We start from the raw sequence: 21,354 nt of genomic DNA on the forward strand, positions 1-21,354 counted from the left end.
ATACATTGTTGTTTTTTTTTATACTTGGTTTTTATTATTTATTATTTGCTATCGTAATGTTTAAAATACTATTCATATATAGTAACGTTTCAGATAGGCATGGGTAACTATTTGATCTTTGAAGTATCAATATAATAACATTACCATTGTTGTTCGGGTGTGATTTCATTCTGTATTTGGGGAGAAATCTCAAACATAAGTTTCTTATAATTAAAAAGAATAGTCCACAAATCACGAATTAAGAGTATGCTGGTAAATTTTTGTCCGCTGCAGTCTTGTGCCACAGAGACTTGAAAGTAGAACTAAAAACTATAAAGAAGTGTGTCGTGTGCCGTGCAACTTGCGAGCATTCCCCATGGTTTTTAATTATTTTGATTCGCTCGAAAACTGAGTTTACCGTACTCAAACACCACGTACATAAATTTACCAGGTTTATAATTTTGTTTATTTCTCAATGCGATACTTATGCATTTCGTTGAAGTTTTTACATTTTATACGTAATACTATTTTATTAAATCCCAGTGAAAGCGCATTGTTTTACATGGTCTAATAAACCAGGGCCTACACATGTTGCCCTTCCGTCTGAACCGTGAAGAGTGGTCAGTAGGTAACCATTAAAACTAAAAAAATATGATCTTTCTTTCCATTCGCATACATATACTATTTGTTTCATATTTTTTTTTTTTTTTTGCATATTTGGGTACAGAAAAATATTTTATTTTGTGTGAATTAATAATTTTATTTAGTTACCATTAGTTATACATGTTTATTAACATTGTGAATTAATTGGTAATCATTTAAAAATAATACTTTAACTTAGAAGTAATGAGCAGTAATGAGAGTAACATAACATAGTTTACAATTAGCTTTAACTCTAATCAATAGCCATCACTTAGAAATTTAACATAATATGTTAATATTATTAATATTATTATTATTAATAATATTATTAAAAAACGAGGGATTGGAAGTGGCTATTTCCTGTCTCTATTATAATAATTTTTTATGTCTGCTAGATGTTCTCCATTTCTAACATACTGATCGATACATATTGATATAATAATGATTTTGATGACTGATTTGAATTCATTATTAAGTATTCTCAAAAATAGTTTCTTCACCTTATATTTTAACAATTTGAACTCCACCAAGAGCAATTTAAATTTCAAAATTGATGTACATTTTTCTCAACTTAGGAGAACATCAAAAAAATAAGAGAATCATTCTCAAAAAGACTTAATCGACGCTTTAGAATTAAAAAACCTTTTAAATATTTATATTGCACGTGTGATAGATAAAGACCGAAAATTAATGCTTCAATAATAAAACGTACAACATAAATAAATGTAACTTGAGAGTGATTTAATAACCAAAAAATTGTATTTCACCAGCTCCAGAAACAACTGTTGCGTTATTATATTATTTTAATGAACCACGAATTAATTAATTTGAAAAAAGCACATGAATATTTCGTGATATCATTTTAAAATTTCAGTGCTCTTGGTGAATCAAAGTCAACATAAACAATAAAAATATTGCGGAGCTGAGCAAAAGTAATAACCTTATGACGTAAAAATAAATAGAGCTTCTCCGCCGCCGTGGTGTCAATTAAAAGAAGTATCGTACCGTACAATTTACACAAAGAAACTATTTTTCAACGACTTCCTTGCAGACATACGAAAACCGCTCAAAGGTTAATTGTATTATAATTTTGTATTTAAACTGAATGTTGATATGCGTTCTGGGAAAATTAAGATATATATTTATAAAAACGTATTTCAGCCAAAAAAAAACTTGAAAATATTATAATGATTAACGAGAGAAAGTTGACTAGGTTACATTTGACAAAATAAACAGTACCTTATACATAAAAATCTAGATTGTCGGATTAAAATATATGTAAATACATAGCTATTTTATAAACAAAAAATAATAATAATAATAATAATAATAAGCAGGAATGCCGAATATATATAATGTTATGATTATTATGAAAAGGGAAAACTCGACTCATCAGTTCATATAACTATTTCATAATAATTAAAAAACACTTTATAAAAGCTATTATTATCGTATTGTCAGAGCCAAAATACATATTGTTAATTCAACATTTTATTTACATTTATTGCTTTTTCTGATTATATATTTTTCTTCCGTAAAGTACTTATTAATTTCGTGATGATATAGTACATTTTATTTGTAAACCTATAATTTGACTAAAGGTCATTCAATTATTTTCACAATTGAACGGTTGCGATTCGATTTCATTTAAATTTTCTTGAAGGTTAAAATAATAATACCGATGTTTACCTATAGGTTAGGTAAATACAGGTTATATATATAGACAACACGTCTAAACACAATAATAGATGATCGGACGTAGAATAATGCACGGTAATACATTTATTATAGTATTTAATATCGTTCTTGATGATAAACATAATACACTCGATTCGTAACAATCGTAACCGAAAATCTATTGTTGAACAATAATATGCTAATACACATAATTATGTATGAGTGTATATAGTTTAATCATAATGATCGTTAAGATTAAAGCGTCAATCATCCCTACCGTGTAATAACGTGTTAAGGATAGGTAATTTAACGGTTTGCACGAACGTCTCCGTATCTCTGACCAAATATCGTGCTGGATTTTTAATGGCGATTGGCGGTACACAAATGATGAGAAAAATAAAAATGCGAAAACCGTAATATGGTAACCGTTTGATCAGCGGTCATGCCGAATGTGTTTAATGTTTACAATCTCGCTTAGCTATTCTATTAAGACATTGGCGTAGTGGCATTTTTGTGCAGGAACAACGTAATAAAATCTACTGGCGTCCAATAATTGAATGGTTAAATAGTATTTTACTATCATAGTACTACGTACATAAATACATTATATTCACTGTTTAGGTATTATTGATTTTACAGTATTTATTGTGTAATTGTAAAACGTGATTATGGTTTAGTGCTATTTTGATGATATAGATCTTATGTTCCAGCAACACTGTTACTGATTAAAGAAATAATTTTGAAACTGAACAATTCTGAAATAGAAAATTCTTAAACAATTATCATATTTGACCTGAGCAATAATACTTAAAATACTAATACTAATACTTATACTCAAACACAATTAAAGTCGATAGTGTTTCACTGAGGATTGGATGTGTGACGTTGCAATATCACAAAACTAAATATTATAAACAATAAGTATATGGCTATCTTTACATCGCTCGCACCGCAAACCTTAGGATGTAGTCGTGACTCCTAGTAGTTGTCTGCACATTTTGTTGAATCATTAAGCACTGTTTTCGGGCACAAGAGTAGATAGTCTTGTAGATTTTGTAATATGCACACATTGTGCACGGTATATGTGTAAATACCGGTACACACCGATAATTAACTGATAACATTATGTCACTCAACAGACAAAACATTTAACCATTGAATTTCGTAATGTAAAACGGCGCATTCTCGATTTCCTTAAAAACAATAATTTTTCATTTCCCACCAAATACTAAACATCATTTATGCGCCCGGCCGCGTTATGCTCGTGGTAAAATTAATAAAAACAAATCGTTTTTGCAACATTTCGAGAACGTTGTATCTGAAATACATTTTGCAGGTATCCGCCGTACTTACGATATACCGTATAGTATGATTATTGTTACCGGTGGTGTTAAACAATTTAAACGAAATTTCCATTTTTAAATTACTGCGTGAAAGCATACTGGCGATATAGACACAGAGGTATTCGAGAACAAGTGGAAACGATTTTCGTCTGCACCAATATGATTTCACTTTATGCTCAGCGGTTAGAGGTTCGCGTGTTCTAATACACCGGAGGCCAAGAAATATAATATCAATTTTGTGCCATCCATCGACAAAGAAGTTAAAAATGAATGACGTCATAATGGTTCGTCGATAATAATACAATTTGCAACGGATTAAAATTATATTCGCTAAAATAAAACCAACATGTTTTCGCTTTTGCCAATTTAATCATTTTTACGATGCTATTTACATTTCGATCGATACTGAACTGGATTAGATGATGATTACTAGTTACAACGGTAAAGCGTGACCGTTTCAGTATAATCTTTAAACCGGCATGAGATAACTATTTAGATTGAACTAGAAGGAAGTATTGTTTACATTTCTTATTGATTATTCAATGATTACTGATTTATTACTAATAATCTGGTTTTCGATAAGCAAAATTACGAGAACAATTTAAACGATAAAAGAAAATTGCTGTGTCCCAAGATTACTATACAAGTGGGCTGGCAGTTTTTCAATTAGAATTTGAATAAAATTTAAACGTTCATGAAATTCGAAAACCATCAAGTTGACTGATCCACTAAAAACTAAAGTCAATATTTGAAAAATTAATTGCAAATAATTACAAAATTGTAAAAACAAGATTACAATTAATTTGAAAACTATTTATAATGGTTCCCAGTAAATTGGTTAGCTTGATGGGTTTACATAAATTTAGCCCCTCCCTGCAATCAAATTATGCTTATTTCCAAGTTATGGATGATTTTAAAATTCCAAAATTAAATTTGCATTTGATATGCAAAATATTGGCATTGATTTCGAGTGCATCAGTCAACTAGGTTAGGGCTAACTTCGTAAACGTAAGATTTGACTTTAGTATAAATTACAATAAAAATAAAATATATTATACATTTTTGGTAAAAATATACGGAAAGGTAATTGTATAAAAGTCACGATGAAGTAAAAAAGTGTATGGTATATGTGTACCAAAGGGTAATACGATAAATTAAATTAGAAAGCACTAAAAGTTAATGGAAAACATAAATAGCGAAAATAAAATTATCTGTTTGCGTAGGTTCACACGCACACCATAAGTAAATTCAATCAATAAAACCGTTAAAGTATCTCCATGCGAATTATATAGTGGATTATGATAACATGAGCGTTAATGTTGGTAATAGGATAAAAACTGAAACCAACGCTTAATGGATTAAAACGTGGGACCGTAATTTACGAATAGTTGCGATTAATATAAAATTGTGCAACAAAAACGGCATATTACATTAAATGAAACGTCCTTACCACTGTCTATACAGTTGATGTTATTTGGCCGTACGATTAGTGTTAATTAAATTATTTGGATTCGGTTATAAGGACCGTCATCGGATTGTCGCACAAGAAGCAGTTATATGCGCTTTGGTAGTAAATCCTTGGCTTCTCCGATACACGTACGGGTCGTGGTTCAATGAAGGTGTCCACGACCCGAACTAATTGCGTTGAATTTGCTCAACGCATAATTGAATAGCAAAACCAATAAATAAAACAAATAAATAAAACAGAATTTCCACACGCGCGCAGTGATTGTGTCAATAATCTAAACAAAAACAAATAAACTGTTTAAAATTGATAATACGCTTTCCTGCCCCCCCCTCCACCAAAGCTTTTTTTGATCTACTAAGAATTAATAATGTTTCACAAAATAAAAGTTTTGAAATGCGCCCGGCGTAATACATTCGTTTGAGTTGATAATGTTCAAAACACTTGAATATAATTGTATACGTTGCAGTGAGCATGAACCGTATATCCAAAATATATTATTACATTTTTCTAGTTATACAACGATCTGACTATTATTGTTATACGTATAAATTGCAAAGAAAATTATATCATATGCGAGTGTTTTTTGATTGAATTCTAATAACCACTTTATTCTTTTGTTTTTGATACACGTAACATGCGTGGATGTGAAATATTCAATTTTAACGTTCTACGAAATAAATATTATTCTATTATTACGTTAATCCCGTAAGACAAAAGTTATTAATATTAATAATACAATAATAATTATATTATTATTATAATTAATAATACACATTAATATTAATATAATATCGAAATAGAACTATCCAATAACTAAATATATTCCCCTTTAAATTAAAGGTTGTAATCAGAATGTCCTTTAACTGCGTTCGAAAAAAACAAAATGTGTTAGTACATTATACTCGAAATTATTACACCATAAAGTGTATTTTTAAGTAGAGGCTAAACATTGACTACATATTTATTGTTTATTTCAATCGATGTATCATATAATTTATTTTTAGACGAAAAAGATATTTTCACTAACTGTGTAAATGATAACAACAGGAAACATCTGCTTATTGAAATGATTCATTTCTAAAATACGTAATAATAATACAATATCTACTGTTCAAACATAATCGTTGGACAAAACACCGAGAAATTAAAATCCGATGAATTTACGGTTTACTTTAATTAATTTTCTACACTGGAAATGTTTTAGTTGATTGGTTCGTATTAAATTACCTATTATTACATCCTTATACATAACCCAATTATGCTCAAATCAATGTATTAGTTCATAGCATTGACTTTTGTTTACGCATTAACATCATTATATCTTCAACCATTCTATACGATTTACAAATATCTATTTACGTCTTATATTGGTACTTACATACAGTTTTAAACTTTTGAACTCTTATAACTGACCTCGTAACTATGTTCAAGCCATGAATAACTGATATTATTTTTATAGTTCAAAAATAATTCTTTACCCAATAGTAATGTACGAATATTTTTTCAAAAAATATTGATTACAATATTATTATTTCAAGAACATTAATATTTTTTTAAAAAATATTAAACAATCATAGATTTACTTTTTACAGATATGTAATCAAATCCGGATGTAATTGTAGAAAGTTAGAATTATATGTTCACCCAAAAATCTAATGAATTTTACGATTTATAAGCTATTAATGATACTAAAAAAAAATTTATCATTAAATAAGTTAATTTCTATATCAATTTATTATCTCATTTCCTTTCAGTAATCAATATGGTTATTTTTTCGTGGTTTTTTTTTTTTGTTACAAGGATAAATGTCTAAAATATATAAATTCTCCACAGATTACTATACAATATAATAAATCTTATACCAATATATTATTTATTTGAGATCTTATACCTATGCCTAAAGGGACAGAGCCAAAGATAATTCATTATAGCTGTTTATAAACTTTACATATCTTACCTACTAACAAAAAGCATTTAATTTAAAGTCTTTATATCTTATGCAACGCGTAACTTTATGGGTTGATTCCTAGGCTACGTATTAAATACGAATATATGACTGTAGTTGTTTATACATTCGTAATATTTTTATTTTATTGATATAAAAGGATAAAATAATTTTACCTTATTTCCTAACGACGTAGATCATTTTTTCTCTTAGTATCGTATTTAAAACATTTTGCAAGATGTCGTTTTTTCAGCTTGTTGTATACTCTTATATTCTTATTCTCATATATTATATTCTCTAACGTCAGATGTATCTAGTCACCTTCAGTTATCTTTAGTTGTTATTTGTCAATATAAATTTCCTTTTAAAGCTGAAATATTATGCTTGTAAGTTGCACTGTATCATTGAAAATATCCACTGTATAGGTATGCTACACGTTTAAATACAATTGCCCGAGTGTTGTATTATAATACTCAATAGTACACTTTGACCGCAAAATGTATATTTATCGATTTTTTTACTAATAGAATCCTGAGTATTTTGTGGTATCACCATATTTCAAAAGCTTCCGGCTTTCTTTTTTCCATTGTCCCTGCAGTGTTGGTTTCACATCCGTATAAGACATCACACAGCTCCATTCACAGAACCACCAGGAGTTTTTCTTAAAATGTCTGCTCGTTAATTGTCATCAAATAGTTTTTATTTTCAATTGCTCTTGTTGTCTCTGCGGTTCTTCTCATACCAACTATTCCGATCGGCTGTATCCCGTTTATCATTTTGCTTTCGAGATCACAGATAATTTTTTAAATTGAATATGCTTTTACTATATTTGTTCTGTTCAAATTTTAGGCGATTCATATGTAGTAACTTAAACTATCTAACAATTCAATCTATTGAATGCCTACGCGGTTAAAAAAAAAATATATGAACTGTCGTTAATTTATTTTACTTCTATTATGTTCAGTATGAAAGCTGACACGATGGATTATTTATGGGTTGGTCTACATCTATTAGGTGAGCTAATTCAAAGATTTAAAAGCAATAATTATTACTCGAAGTGAAAATTAATTTTTCAAGGCCTTATTTTAAAATATGTACCGTTTATTCATAACTAATAATGCGTGATTTCGTTCGGAAATATATGCCAAATATAAACTCCGGTGTGATAATCTCTTATAATGGAAAAAGAAATATTTATATTGATATATTAATTTATTTAATTTATATTGTTATGACCTAAAATTCTTGAATTATTATTTAAGTTTCACATACCACAATACTAAGGTTTTGTAAATTCACTTAGTATGTATAATTTCCTGTATTCATTTTATATATCCAAAACGAATAAAATAATTTAACATATATCTTAATATTTAAACAAGTAAGAACTCTCTAATTTATATTTATAATAATAATACTAAATTTATACCAATTATCCAATTAAATTTTCAAATTCTATGTGCGATTAAATCTACGCAAACGAAGAAAAATGTTTATTCTAAAACCTTGCAATTATTGAAAGAAGTCAATATGACAACCCTTATATGCTTTTTGTTGCATTTGATATTATATCATGAAATATATACTATATAGGTAAGTAATGCAATATATTAGTATGTATATATATTATACATGTATACATTGTGTATATATATTTAAACCGAAAACCAATGTACGCATAAGAATTCTACTCAAAATTCTAAATATGAATAAATTAATTTGATTAAAGTGCATGAACTCAATCAGAACATTTTTTGTATAAGGTAATTTTATTTTAACTGTGTATTATTTTAGATAATTTATGCTGTTCGCTTAAGACATACATGGAAAATTAAAGCTAAATTATTGTATAATTGTGGCTCTTCGAAAATGTATGCAGTCTACGCCTTTCTGGTGATCCACCAAATTTCAATAATAATATTACAATAATTTAATATTTACTATGATGAAAATAAATTGATTAAAAAAATATTAAAGGAATAATATACCACAATTTGCTCCCTGTGTTTTATACATGCACTACGGTCATTTAAATGTATAATTTTTGGCTAATGTACCGATTGATTTAGTACTGCGGGGTACAGCAATTTAGCCGACAGTATTTCAGCCAAAAATATTATAGCCGACAAATATATCTGACAGTATTTTGGCCGAAAAATAGTACACCCAACAAATAATACAACCGATAATATTCTAACCGACAGATATTACAATGAACAACATTTCAGCCGACAAATAATACAATAACTGTAGTAGTCACCTTATCTTCTTCGTGTTTATCGCCAACATGGGCGTAACTAAAGCTCAAATATTGGGGATGCTGAAATTGCTGAAAATAAAATAAAATGGCATTTAACTGTAATTACAATAGATTATATAAATCTGAAAAGAAAAAACAGGAGTGCTACATTTGAACTCAGGGGTGCTAAAAACTCTACTGCGCCCCCTAGTTGCGCCTATAATCTCCAAGTTTAAAACCAATTTATCAAATCAGTTCTTATCGAATATTTGTTGGCTAAATTATTTTTTAGTTAAAATATTTTTCGACTATACTATGGTTCGGCCGTTTTATTGTCGGCTATTTTACGCGCGCCCGTACTGCGAATAAGAATTTTAGAAATACATTTAAATTCGCTATCGAATATAACTTTGATTGTTTCCATATTTACGATTTTATAATTGTAAATTATAATATTTTAAAAAGTAATTCAAAATAATTTATAAAATAATGATAAGAGTTTGAAAATACTTTTAGAATATATTTGAAATGTTTCTCTCCTTTCCTAATATGTTATTCAAATCTACAATACCATACCTGATAAAAAAACTATTTTTAGGTATCTTTTTTTAATTTACACAATTTATTACAAATAACAAGTAAACATTTAAAGAACAATAATTACTATTATATAGTTTATTCCTTTAAGTTACCATAGGTTTACGTAGATCTGTATTTCAAGGAGGCCACAATACTTTTGTGCCCTGTAATAACGAAACGTGTAAGCATATTTAATAAATTATAATATATAAATAATTAAATAAACATAATTTTAAATTTTTTATTTAATATTGTGGAATAGGTTATCCTTGAATCTCGTATATTTTTCTCAGAGAGCTTAAGTTATTTATAAATTGTACATTAACAGTTAATACAATTGTTGCTATTGTATTTTCATATTAAGTTTTTGCATGAAAACTTGGAACATTTTGTTTTATTTTTTTCTATTACGAAACATCATATATTTTTTGCCAAATAATTTAAAATAAATAACTTTTCATTTTAGAAACATCAGTTAAAATACGGGCCCCTTACTATTAGACTTAAATTATAGGGCCCCACTTCCCTTTTGGTGGTCCCCGGGCACAACCAGTACCCCCGAGTGCAAAGTTACAATACATTAATTAACTATACTTAAAATCAAAACAATGTTAACTTTAAAGTGTGCATACAAAAATTATTTTCTTTATTTTTATATTTAAGTGGTACATTAAACTTTGGTTGAATACATATTTGTAAAGTTGTAACATATTACACTCATCATCCAAAATATATCGAACTTCTAACGATGATATTTCTAGAAATTATTTTAAGTATTATGAAAGCTCGAAAAGTGTTTTCTAATTGCTTTTATACCTGCAAATCAGTTTTAACAATTTGATAATAAATTAGTGATTATAATTATTCAATGATTAAAGTCAGCCAAAACGATGATTTAGTACTGCACGTATTTAAGTAGATAATGTTATGTTTACAAAATAATTTTCTTTGTTCTAGCTCGTAAGGTTTAATAATTTGATTAAAGTCTTTTTTCGTCTCGCACAAATATTGTAAATCCTACACAAGTCCATCCACCGTCGAATTTCCGCGTGCACGTCGTCGGACACGTCGAATAAAACGGAAACGCTGCGACGACGCGCAGGGCCTAAAATCGCGTGCAACTCCAAGCATTTAGAACAAGTGGTACTGGATGTGTTACGAGCAAGGCCGAATTAAGGGGGGGGTTTAGCCGGGGCGGTAACCCCGGGGCCCTCTTGAGTACCGAAATTAATGAAAGGGGCCAAACAATTTTAAGCTGATACACATTTTTTATCATACCAAAATTAGTAGTTATATAGATATAAATTGTATAATGCAATTAACAATTTGTGATATAGTTTAAAAAAAATGTATCAATCTGCGAGCAGCTTTGTAAAGCATGTTATGTCATAAGGGCCCATATAAAATTTCAGCCCCCAAGGCCCAATAGGTGCTTGATCCGGCCTTGGTTACGAGAGTGTGCGACGAAATCGTGTTCGTGGCAATCAGAAAACAGTTTGGTATCGACGCGGTAGAGTTTCCGCGCACCGGACGATTCTATCATCGTACTGCGACGCGTTAAAACGCGTTTTCAAAAGGGCTCACCGGCTACGATTCGGTACGCGGAAATCGCGGGCCGAAAGCACCGTGCCTACGACGAAAAGCGCGTGTACTCACGTCAGGTTTCATCGTTCCGTCGTTCCGTCTCCCATCTACAGGTCAAAGATCGATCCAGCGGAGTGCACCACGACCACGGGCACGCGACCGCGGTAACGCATCGACGTCGGTCGAGCGCGGCGAACGAACGCGGGTAATGCCGTACACGGCGAGCACGATAACGCGGGCGGACGCGAGAAAAAAAAACTGTCGCGAAGTGTGCGCGGTCGGACCTGAAACGCAAAAAGAACCGGTAATGGGCGCGCGCACCGGGAGACTAGCGCGTCCGAAAAGCAGTCGCGTTATCGGGTCGCGTTCATCTCGCCCCACCACCTGACTCTCGCCCCACCACCTGTGCGCGACGAGCACGCCGGAGCGGGCTCGCGACGTACATATTTATCGGGGGAGTGTAAGAAAAAAAAAAAAACCAAATAAATAAATCAAAGGTACGATCGCGCCACCAGCGGTTTTCTCGGTTCCCACGTCGTACGGCCGACACCGACCTGTAGGGCGAAGGACCTGCACCCGTAGACGGTTATTGGGGAGGGGGGACTTGGGGGTCTTAAGCCCCCATTGGACGTGATCAAACCGCACCAGACGTCAAAACGAATTGCGTATTTTAATATTTGATGTTCATAATTTGTACTTCGTTTTGTTGGTGCACGAGAATGGTCTGGAATGTTTTTCGTGCAATTAAAATAAAATTCAAATTCAATATTTTATATTTTTATGTTCCTATTACCTATTTATGTATACTTGGTTCCTCGACTAGAATCAAGTAGGAGTAGCCACTAGTTAGTAAGTCGAAGCGTCTAAAAGTGTCTACGCTGATGGATAAAACAAAAATGTTAAGCCTCCCCTTCCATGGATGTGACCAAATATCCTCATATGCATGCAGCACTGAAAGTGCACTAAATATGCAAGCACGAGTGCACTCGAAAACCCTAAAATATGCGCTGTAACTGTTCGGCAATCGAAACGCAACATATAAAATTACACTTGGATAACGTACAAAACCTGTTATCGTGGTCAGAGTAGACTGATTCCCTTACCATCCGAAATCGGTTGAAAACAAAACACATCGTGTTGCGGTTTGGAGGTGATGATAAGATTCCGACGTATCCAAAATTACATTAATTTGTGACTACTCTATGTGTTTTTCGGTCACCGACTCGCCGTACGTTTGTTTTTTATTTCTTAATTAAAAATTCAAAACCAATATATAACAATGTATTCCACCGAAAAAATTATAGCAAGTCCAGAACTATACATGTAAATGGGGTATAGGTCCAAATGAATACATGAATAGGGATTTGAAAATTTATGTTTGTAGAAAGTAGCCGAAACTGTTTACTATCCAGCATGAGATAACCTTTCAGCTACTGGAAAACAAGAAAAAATGATTGATCATTTATTGACAGTAATCATTGTAGTAATGTTAGTTGATTGTATTTTGTATTTTATGTTATTTGGATACTTTATATTCAATAATTCAAATTGAAAAAGATATGTGCGCATTTTAATCAAATTTTTTTGGATGTTCAGTTTTCGACCACCGATAAAACGAATAGTATAAACGGTTATTTTCGGTCGCGATTTGGTGGGTTGCGTTTTATCGGTTCCCGATATAACGTTAGTGTGATCAAGCCTTTAATATTAAGATAGTACGAAAAGTTGATACGAATTACGAATAAATGCACGTACATAGACGACAGAACTAAGAATAAGTGACTAAAATATTAAATTTTTAGAGAACAACGATTGACAAAAGTCAATGACATTTTTTTTGTATCATAATACAGGAAATATTATAATGAGACGTTTTCTGTTTAAAAAAAAAATAAATTTAATTGACGATCTTCGGACGACCATCAGATCCAGGAAGGACCCATGGAGTATGGATCCCCATCCCGAAGGACTTACCATAAAAAAAACCTTGAAGTATGCATTACATGCAAAATAAAATTTCAAGACTTTCTTTGTAAAAGTATGAAAGGTGTTTTTTTCGTACTATGCTATTTTTGTGCAAAACAAATATACGTACAAATGCTACTAGTCTTCTGCCTTACTGATGAGCGATGAGTTTCGCCACGTAGTAAAATCGTTTCGCCAACATCGTTCAGCACGAATACGAAAAAAATATTATCCGAACAAAGATGCGTTTGAAATTCAAACTTTACATTTAGATATACGTTATATTCCTACTTATGGCCGTATAGTGATTACATTTTTGTCCTGGTGTTTATTTTTAGCAATAGAAAAATCTACATTAAATTAAATAGCTGAATGTTTGTTCGACACCTGGGTTTTCAAAAATAATAAAACTACTAATACTATAATGCATTTAATTAAATTGAATGTATAATATATTAATTAAATTAATAGTCAATATTTATTCGATTAAATATATGTGAAGGTTAGTAAATTTAAAAATAACATCAATTTTGAAGCTCAACTAATAGTAAATTGTAAAAATTTTATGATTCATTAAAAATCTATTTCATGTGCGATACAAATTTATCACATGAAATAAAATAAAATCATGGTTTTATCAGAATTAAAGATATTTTTTCAAATAATCACATTTAAAACATATATATTTATCTAGATATGTATACAGATGAGAATCTGTATATTTTTACAAAAACTTCTAGATATTTTGGTGGTGATAAAAAATTCAGGAGGTTTTTCATTTAACCCTCGATTTGATTGTTGGTTTTTGGAAGTTCTTCCAATGTTTTTTATGTTGATTCCACCTATATGTTGGAAAAACTGAAGCACTTCGCCCATTACCATGGCGATTTGAACTCACTCGAGGTATCTTCAAGCTATCTTCAACCTTTATAGTTACCTATTTAAATTTTTATAATGAATAGTATTATGTTACTATCGAGGTGTTATATATATATATATATATTACGAATATATGGTTTTATAGAATATCTTATTTTAGCATTATATCGTATACTTAACGATGAAAATAACTCACTATAAAAAAGGTTACGAAACAGATTATGATGAAATTATTAACGATAATTCATAATGTAATGAAATGTCGCGGAATTATATGATTGATCTAGATAACTGTTATATCTATGACTAAGGCTTGGACTTATAAACAAATGTATATTTATAATATTTACAGTAATTATGATTAAAAATCTCGACGTGTCAATTAGTCAATAGGTAAATAATTTTCTAATAATTTTGTATATTTTATGTAAATGCACAATAATTATTATTGTTTATTTTTGAATAATTGCATATTTGATAAATATTCACTAAAACAATTATAATTAAGGTATTTTGAGAAATGTTTAAAATTATATTTTGCATAGTTTTATATATAAACGTAGACCCTTTGTATGATGATGGTTAATTTAATATGATTTAATATGTTATCTAGATAAATGAAAGAGGTGAAGTGTTTAAATAGATAACATTTTAATTACTACTTAACATTGCTCGCGAGCAAACCGATAAACTTTTAGTAGAAGTTTCAGCTGATGGTACTTGTGATAATAATTTATATTTTGTACTTTATAGTTGCCATAAATAATTTTTTGGGACCCTTTTTTGGCTCTGGTCTTAAGTCAAGTCAAACCAACACTGCGATATTATATTATATACTCGTGGAAACACATATTTTGCAAGCAGCTTTTAAGTAATAACAATCTACTTGTGTATAAAATATATAATTATAAATTATAAGGATAATAGAAAACAATATTTAATCTAATATATTTGTTATTTAACTTTTAGACTATTTTAACTTATTAACTTATAATTTATATTTTAGTTAAGATAAACCCCGAGTAGTTTGATCATTGAACTGCATAATATTATATTAATAATTAGTAAATACCAATCAAAAATTATCAAAACCAAAGCGATCGAAATGCTTACTTTTCTAAAACAGTACGTAGGTCGATGTTGCCACATAATATATTTTTCAATTTATTTAGCGGGTAGCATGATTTTCTGTCATATATCGTAAATATTTTATATATTCATTGTGTTCCGGCGCTAGTCGTGGTTCGATACTTTATTGTTCTTATTATTATTGTCGTTATTAATCTGTCGGATTTCGTAACCTCCGCGTTCTATTAACCATTGGTCCGTGTCACGCGTACCGCAATGTATACACAGTACTACACTGCAGATATATTGATCACCGTTGCACGTCATGCGCACGTCGCCGAGTCAATCGCTTTTGGAATTTCAAAATTCCGGATTTGCACTTGATCAATCAAATCGACCGGCATATTAATTTATATCGGGACTTTTTAGTACATAATCCCAGCCGAAAACGAGTACCGTGGACTGGTATTATATATTAATTTTCCTAAGCCCAATTGAGAGTGGATCTAAAGAAGGCTGAAATCCGGATTCTGGATGTATTATATAGTTAAATATAAGTACCACTGCATTGTATGAATGTTAATTAAAATTCAAAAAAATAAAAGGCTCATTGGGAAGCTATAGATATAAATAGTCGTCATATTCGACTATTTAACTGGTTTCAATATTGTATATTTCTAATCTTCAGAATTCCAATTAGGTTTAAAAGCTCTCATAGAAAAACCTAATGAAAACTTTTAGACCAGTCAAAAGCTCACAAAAAATAATTAGTTTATTAAATAATCTTCATTATATTAGATTACTAACATATAATTAAATATTTAAAATGCAATGAATAAGTGAAATTGTATTTTTAAATAAAATGCTGAAATAAATCATCGTGAGTAATTTATTGTTTAAAGTTATTAATAAAATTAAAGTTCAACGATATGTCTCTGAGGCATTAAAAATATTCAGTTCTGTTCGTATGTTATATTTCAACAATTTCAAATTTCAACTACTGCTCAATTATAGTATACTATAATTACTAACATACTAGTACTAATATACTAATACTCAACAGTTAAATTTTTTAGTGACAATAAATTGCAACGTAACCTAATAATTTAAAATTTGTTTAGTACGTAGGAGATACAACCATAAAATATAACCAAAATAATATAATTGTATGTATTTTACTGCTGTATGAAAAATATATGCTTTGGAATTATTCGTATCTATAATTATTTTAAATAAAATAATATCGATAAAAAAGAGAGTTCAATAATGTTTAATATAAACCATTATATATTACCACAATAACTAACTAATTTTATTTTTTATATGTAAGTACCTAATTATCTATATATTTATATTCCTTTGGAGTTCCTTAATTTAATTTTAAGAAATCTTTTATATTTTTATTTCAATTTTACTATTAATACGTGTTTCACTACTACTATTACTACTACTACTACTACTACTATTACTTCTATAACATATCATTATTAACTTGATCTTAGGTCAGAGTCGTATTTCGTAAACATAATATATGATTCAGTTTTCAAACTTATTCATATGAATGACTTTTACAATCAATATCTTATCAAGTATTTTTTTTTTTTTGCTTTCGGATACTTCGATTTCCTTACGTTTTAAAAGTATAAAAATGTAAAAACATAAGGATCACACCTGCAGGTCGCACCACGAATATATACGCACATTATACGGATATAGTAAAATATTATTTTCATCATCACCATAGGTATTTGGCGGTGATTATAAGGCAACTTCGCGGGAGAGTGAAACCGGTCAGCGCCGATGTGAAAACATGACCCTTAATCGTTCACTGTTACGTCTTCCTCTCGCCGCGCAATCGCCAGCCGACCGGCCCGCGGTAGTCGGTGTTACATGTAGAATGTAACCACCAAACGTAAACCATCTTCTCATCTTAAATGCGTGCGCGCGTGCGCGCGTGTGTGACGAACATTCCGATGGGTTAACGCCGCGGCCTACTGAGATTTCTGACGGCCATTGATTGTTCACGATGGACGCACGCGCGTGATTATGTTGTGAAGAAAAAAAAATTACCTGCTTACCTTTGGTGGTTACATAGCTGTTCGATAATAAACTCGGTATCGTACACCATGGGATGGTAAAAACGAACTCTTCGACATAATGCAATTTAAACGAGAATTTAAAGTAAAATAAAATTGTTCGAATGTTATTGTACATATTTCAAGACATTTTCAATAATCAATAACATAGCAACGAACAAAGTTTTCATAGCTTTTTGAATCACATAACATAGGCACAGGCAAAGCGGCGCCGAAACCCTAAACATTTAGTCGGGCGAAAAATGTTTAAAAAGGTCTCAGACTTAGGATCGCTCAATTTTATTTACCACGTTAAGAATTATAACAAATATAATTACGAGTAGTTCGTTAAAATTTCTCTACCAAAAATGTATTTATGTTTCTAAATACATTATACTAAATTTGTATTTCTGTCTTTATTATTGGCTTGTACGGGCGATGTCCTTGATAAAATATAATATGTATGAATTTAACATTGATTAATATATGAATGTACAAGAAAATTAATTAAAACTAATGAAATTGTACAAAAAAATTAAAAAAAATTAATGAAAGGTGAAAGAAGAATCAAAATTGGCGTTTGAAATTAGACGACGGAGAGGTTTATTGGCTAAATAATTAGTAGATACAAGAGGTAAGTAAAATAAAGCATGCGATCTAGAGTTACGTTGGAAATTTAAAAGAAATTAGTGAGAGGAAGACAATAGTACCTTTTAGGAAACCATTTAAAAACCGAATTCCAACAGAGTGCCTACGATCAGCTAAAGAGGATAGATCTTACAAGGAAGCAACAGGAAAAATAGTCATGAGGAGTACAAGAGACATGGAAAGAGAAGCTAAGGAATTTAAGGAACTTACGTTAGACCCGCTCGAGTTGTTCAATATTACAAGCAACCTGAGGATCACAGATTAGTGCCCCATATTCAAGAATGGCTCTGACAAGAGCACAAAATAATAATTTCGCAGACAAGTATTGATGATAAAGCCAAGTATTTTAATTACCTTCATACCAGTGGCGTGTCATACATGTGTGCAATGTGTGCAAATGCTACGGGCCCTCGGCCCGTGGGGCCGTGGGGGGCCCATTATTGATCAATGTTCCTCAAAAAAAAAGAATTAAATAAATACAGTTAATATGTACGAAAAAGTCAAAAAATTGTTTTCAATTTTAAAAGATATTCATTTTCTCAAATCTGATATCATTGTTATGATCTATAAAATATATAGATATTGTATTTCTGTGATGTACCTACTGTATTTCTGTGACGGCGACTAAACGTTATTTATAGCAATCTGTTTCCGTGGTTTTTCGTTATCGCCTTGTCGATTTTGCTTATCCATATTATTTTTATTTTTATTTTTTTTGTATTATGTATACCGGTACATGTATAATATAGACATCCATGACATGAATTTACGCGATTAAATATTGTTGTATTACTTTTGTTGTATTATTTTGTGATAGTGCAATACTCAGTCTTGTTCTTTGTCGTCGTTCAGTGTCTATTGAAATAATTTACAAAAAAACTCAATAAAATATTGTATTTTATTAATTACTATTATAATGGCATCAAAATCTACCAGTGGTGCTGCGAAACGCAAAATAAAAAAACAAAGAGAAGAATCTGTTAAGCGGATGCCGAAAACTGACACATATTTCAAACAAAACCACGAAGAAACAGAAGAGCAAGATATTGATAACCCAGGTATTTTATTAAATAAAATTAAAACTGCCAGTAATTCCGTCTCAGAACCAACTGCAACATCTAGTATTGACACTATTAATACTAAAAATGTTGAACCTAATATTTTTAACAGTTTAATCTGTGAACGTTTTCCTACTGACAAAGTTCATTTTAAAGAACCACTCAGTTACCAAGAAAAACGTTTTATAATTTCTCAAGGCCCTTGTCAACCTAAGGGTCCATTTCCAACTGACAGTGATAATTCTAGATCATTTTCAGAAAAATTTTACTATTTTACAAATCAGGCTAATATTACTTTAAAACGTGCATGGCTATGTTACTCATTAACTTTAAATAAAATATATTGTCAATGCTGCTGGTTGTTTTCTACACAAGATAGAATTAGTTCATCTTGGGTTACGGGAAATAATGATTGGAGACATCTAACTCAAAATATAAAACGCCATGATAATTCAAATGATCCTATTCAATGTTGTATTATATTTGAGCAATGGCGCCTAAATAAAACTATTTCCGAAGAAATGGAATTATCTATTCAAAATGAATGTAACTTTTGGAGACAAGTATTAGATCGGGTTATAAATGTCACATTAACATTAGCTACATCCAATTTGTCTTTTAGAGGTCACCGAGAAACAGACTTGAGTAAAAATAAAGGCAATTTTTTATCAATAATTACCCTTATTTCAAAATATGATCCCATATTAGAAAATCTATTGAGTATGCCAGGTGGTAAGGGTACAGCAAATTATTTAAGTAACACTATTCAAAATGAGATTATTACTTTACTCGCAAATACGATATTAGAACAAATTATTTTAAGTATTAACCGATCACCATTTTTTTCTGTCATAATGGATACTACTCAAGACATTAGTAAGATTGATCAACTAAGTCAAGTTATTCGATACGTTTCGGTTATTTCAGACTCTGATGGTAATCCTAAGACATTGCAAATAAATGAATCATTTATTGGCTTTGTAGAAATTGTTGACCAATCAAGTGCTGGTTTAGAAGAATCTATTATTAATTGTATTACAAAAAATAATTTAAATTTGTCAAAACTTCGAGGTCAAGGGTATGATGGGGCTGCCAACATGAGTGGTGTATATTCAGGTGTCCAGGCTAGGTTAAAATCTAAACAAAAATTGGCTACATATATCCATTGTGCTTCACATAATTTGAACTTAGTTCTAAACGATGCAATTAATTCATCAACGGAAGTAAAAACTTTCTTTGGACTTGTGGAAAAAATGTATACATTTTTTTCAAATAGTATTAAACGTTGGCAATTACTTTTATCTTCAGAATCATCAGATATTTCAATTACATTAAAAAGATTATGTACCACTCGTTGGTCATCAAGGTATGATTCTTTATTAGCTGTTCGACATCGTTACGTTGATATTTTAAAATGTTTATCGCAAATAATTCTTAGAAGCAAAAATAAGGACGAAATATTTGAAGCAAATTATTTAAAAGTTCATATGGAAGATTTTCAATTTATATTCAGTGTAATTTTCATTGGCAAAATTCTAGAAACTGTAAATGTTGTATCAAAAGCTCTTCAGTCTCCTAAACAAGAACTGAGCACAGCAGTATCTTTGCTGAATTCTGCGTTGATAAAACTCCAAGAATACAGGTCACAATACAGTGATTTTTTCGAAATAGCAGTAGAAATCGCAAAAAAATGGGGTGTACCACAAAAATTTCAAGAAAAAAGAACCTGAAGAGTAAAACGATTTTATGACGAAATCCTCCAAGATTATTGCTTTACTTCAGCAGAAGAACATTTTAAAATCAATATATTTTATTTAACATTGGATAATGCAATAATACAATTAGAAGAACGTTTTACCAGTTTAAATAACGTATTCAAAATATTTGAAGTTATTCAACCGAATTCGTTAATTAATTTAACAGACGAACAAATTTATAAATCCGCTAATAAATTGGTAGAATATTATGATTCTGATTTATCTAATGCTCTTGCTGGTCAAATTTTATCGTTCAGATCTTGTTTTAAAGAAGAAATTACAAAACGAACATCGGTATAAGCAATTACTGAATTACTTGTAATAGAGAACCCCACATTAGCAACAACATTTTCTGAAATATGTACAGCATGTATGTTATTTTTGACACTCCCTGTGACAGTTGCTACAGCGGAACGTTCATTTTCAAAATTAAAATTAATCAAAAATT

At 30.3% G+C, this 21,354-nt stretch overlaps 2 protein-coding genes across 2 annotated transcripts in view; one reads left to right on the forward strand and one right to left on the reverse strand.

Annotated features, from left to right (window-relative positions):
- LOC112691800 overlaps positions 1-11,796 on the reverse strand; it is a 34,599-nt gene extending 22,803 nt beyond the window's left edge. The window contains exon 1 of the mRNA XM_025566203.1: positions 11,529-11,796. Coding sequence (XP_025421988.1) covers positions 11,529-11,540 — 12 coding nt within the window. The 5' untranslated portion in view covers positions 11,541-11,796. The remainder of the gene's footprint in view (positions 1-11,528) is intronic.
- Positions 11,797-19,007: 7,211 nt separating this feature from the next.
- Positions 19,008-20,879, forward strand: LOC112691801 (zinc finger MYM-type protein 1-like). Its single transcript, XM_025566204.1, has 2 exons — positions 19,008-19,383; positions 19,525-20,879. The coding sequence occupies exons 1-2, from the start codon at positions 19,008-19,010 to the stop codon at positions 20,877-20,879; spliced, it is 1,731 nt and encodes a 576-aa protein (XP_025421989.1).
- Positions 20,880-21,354: the final 475 nt, after the last annotated feature.

The sequence above is a fragment of the Sipha flava genome, unplaced genomic scaffold, assembly GCF_003268045.1.
Source record: "Sipha flava isolate LNK unplaced genomic scaffold, YSA_version1 67_pilon_pilon, whole genome shotgun sequence".
Taxonomy (NCBI): Eukaryota; Metazoa; Arthropoda; class Insecta; order Hemiptera; family Aphididae; genus Sipha; species Sipha flava.

Bases quoted from the DNA above. Each gene is read 5' to 3' on its own strand.
- LOC112691801 (XM_025566204.1), top strand. From the start codon at position 19,008: ATGGCATCAAAATCTACCAGTGGTGCTGCGAAACGCAAAATAAAAAAA. The intron at 19,384-19,524 runs GTGATAATTCTA...TTTCTACACAAG, and splicing joins GGGTCCATTTCCAACTGACA to ATAGAATTAGTTCATCTTGG.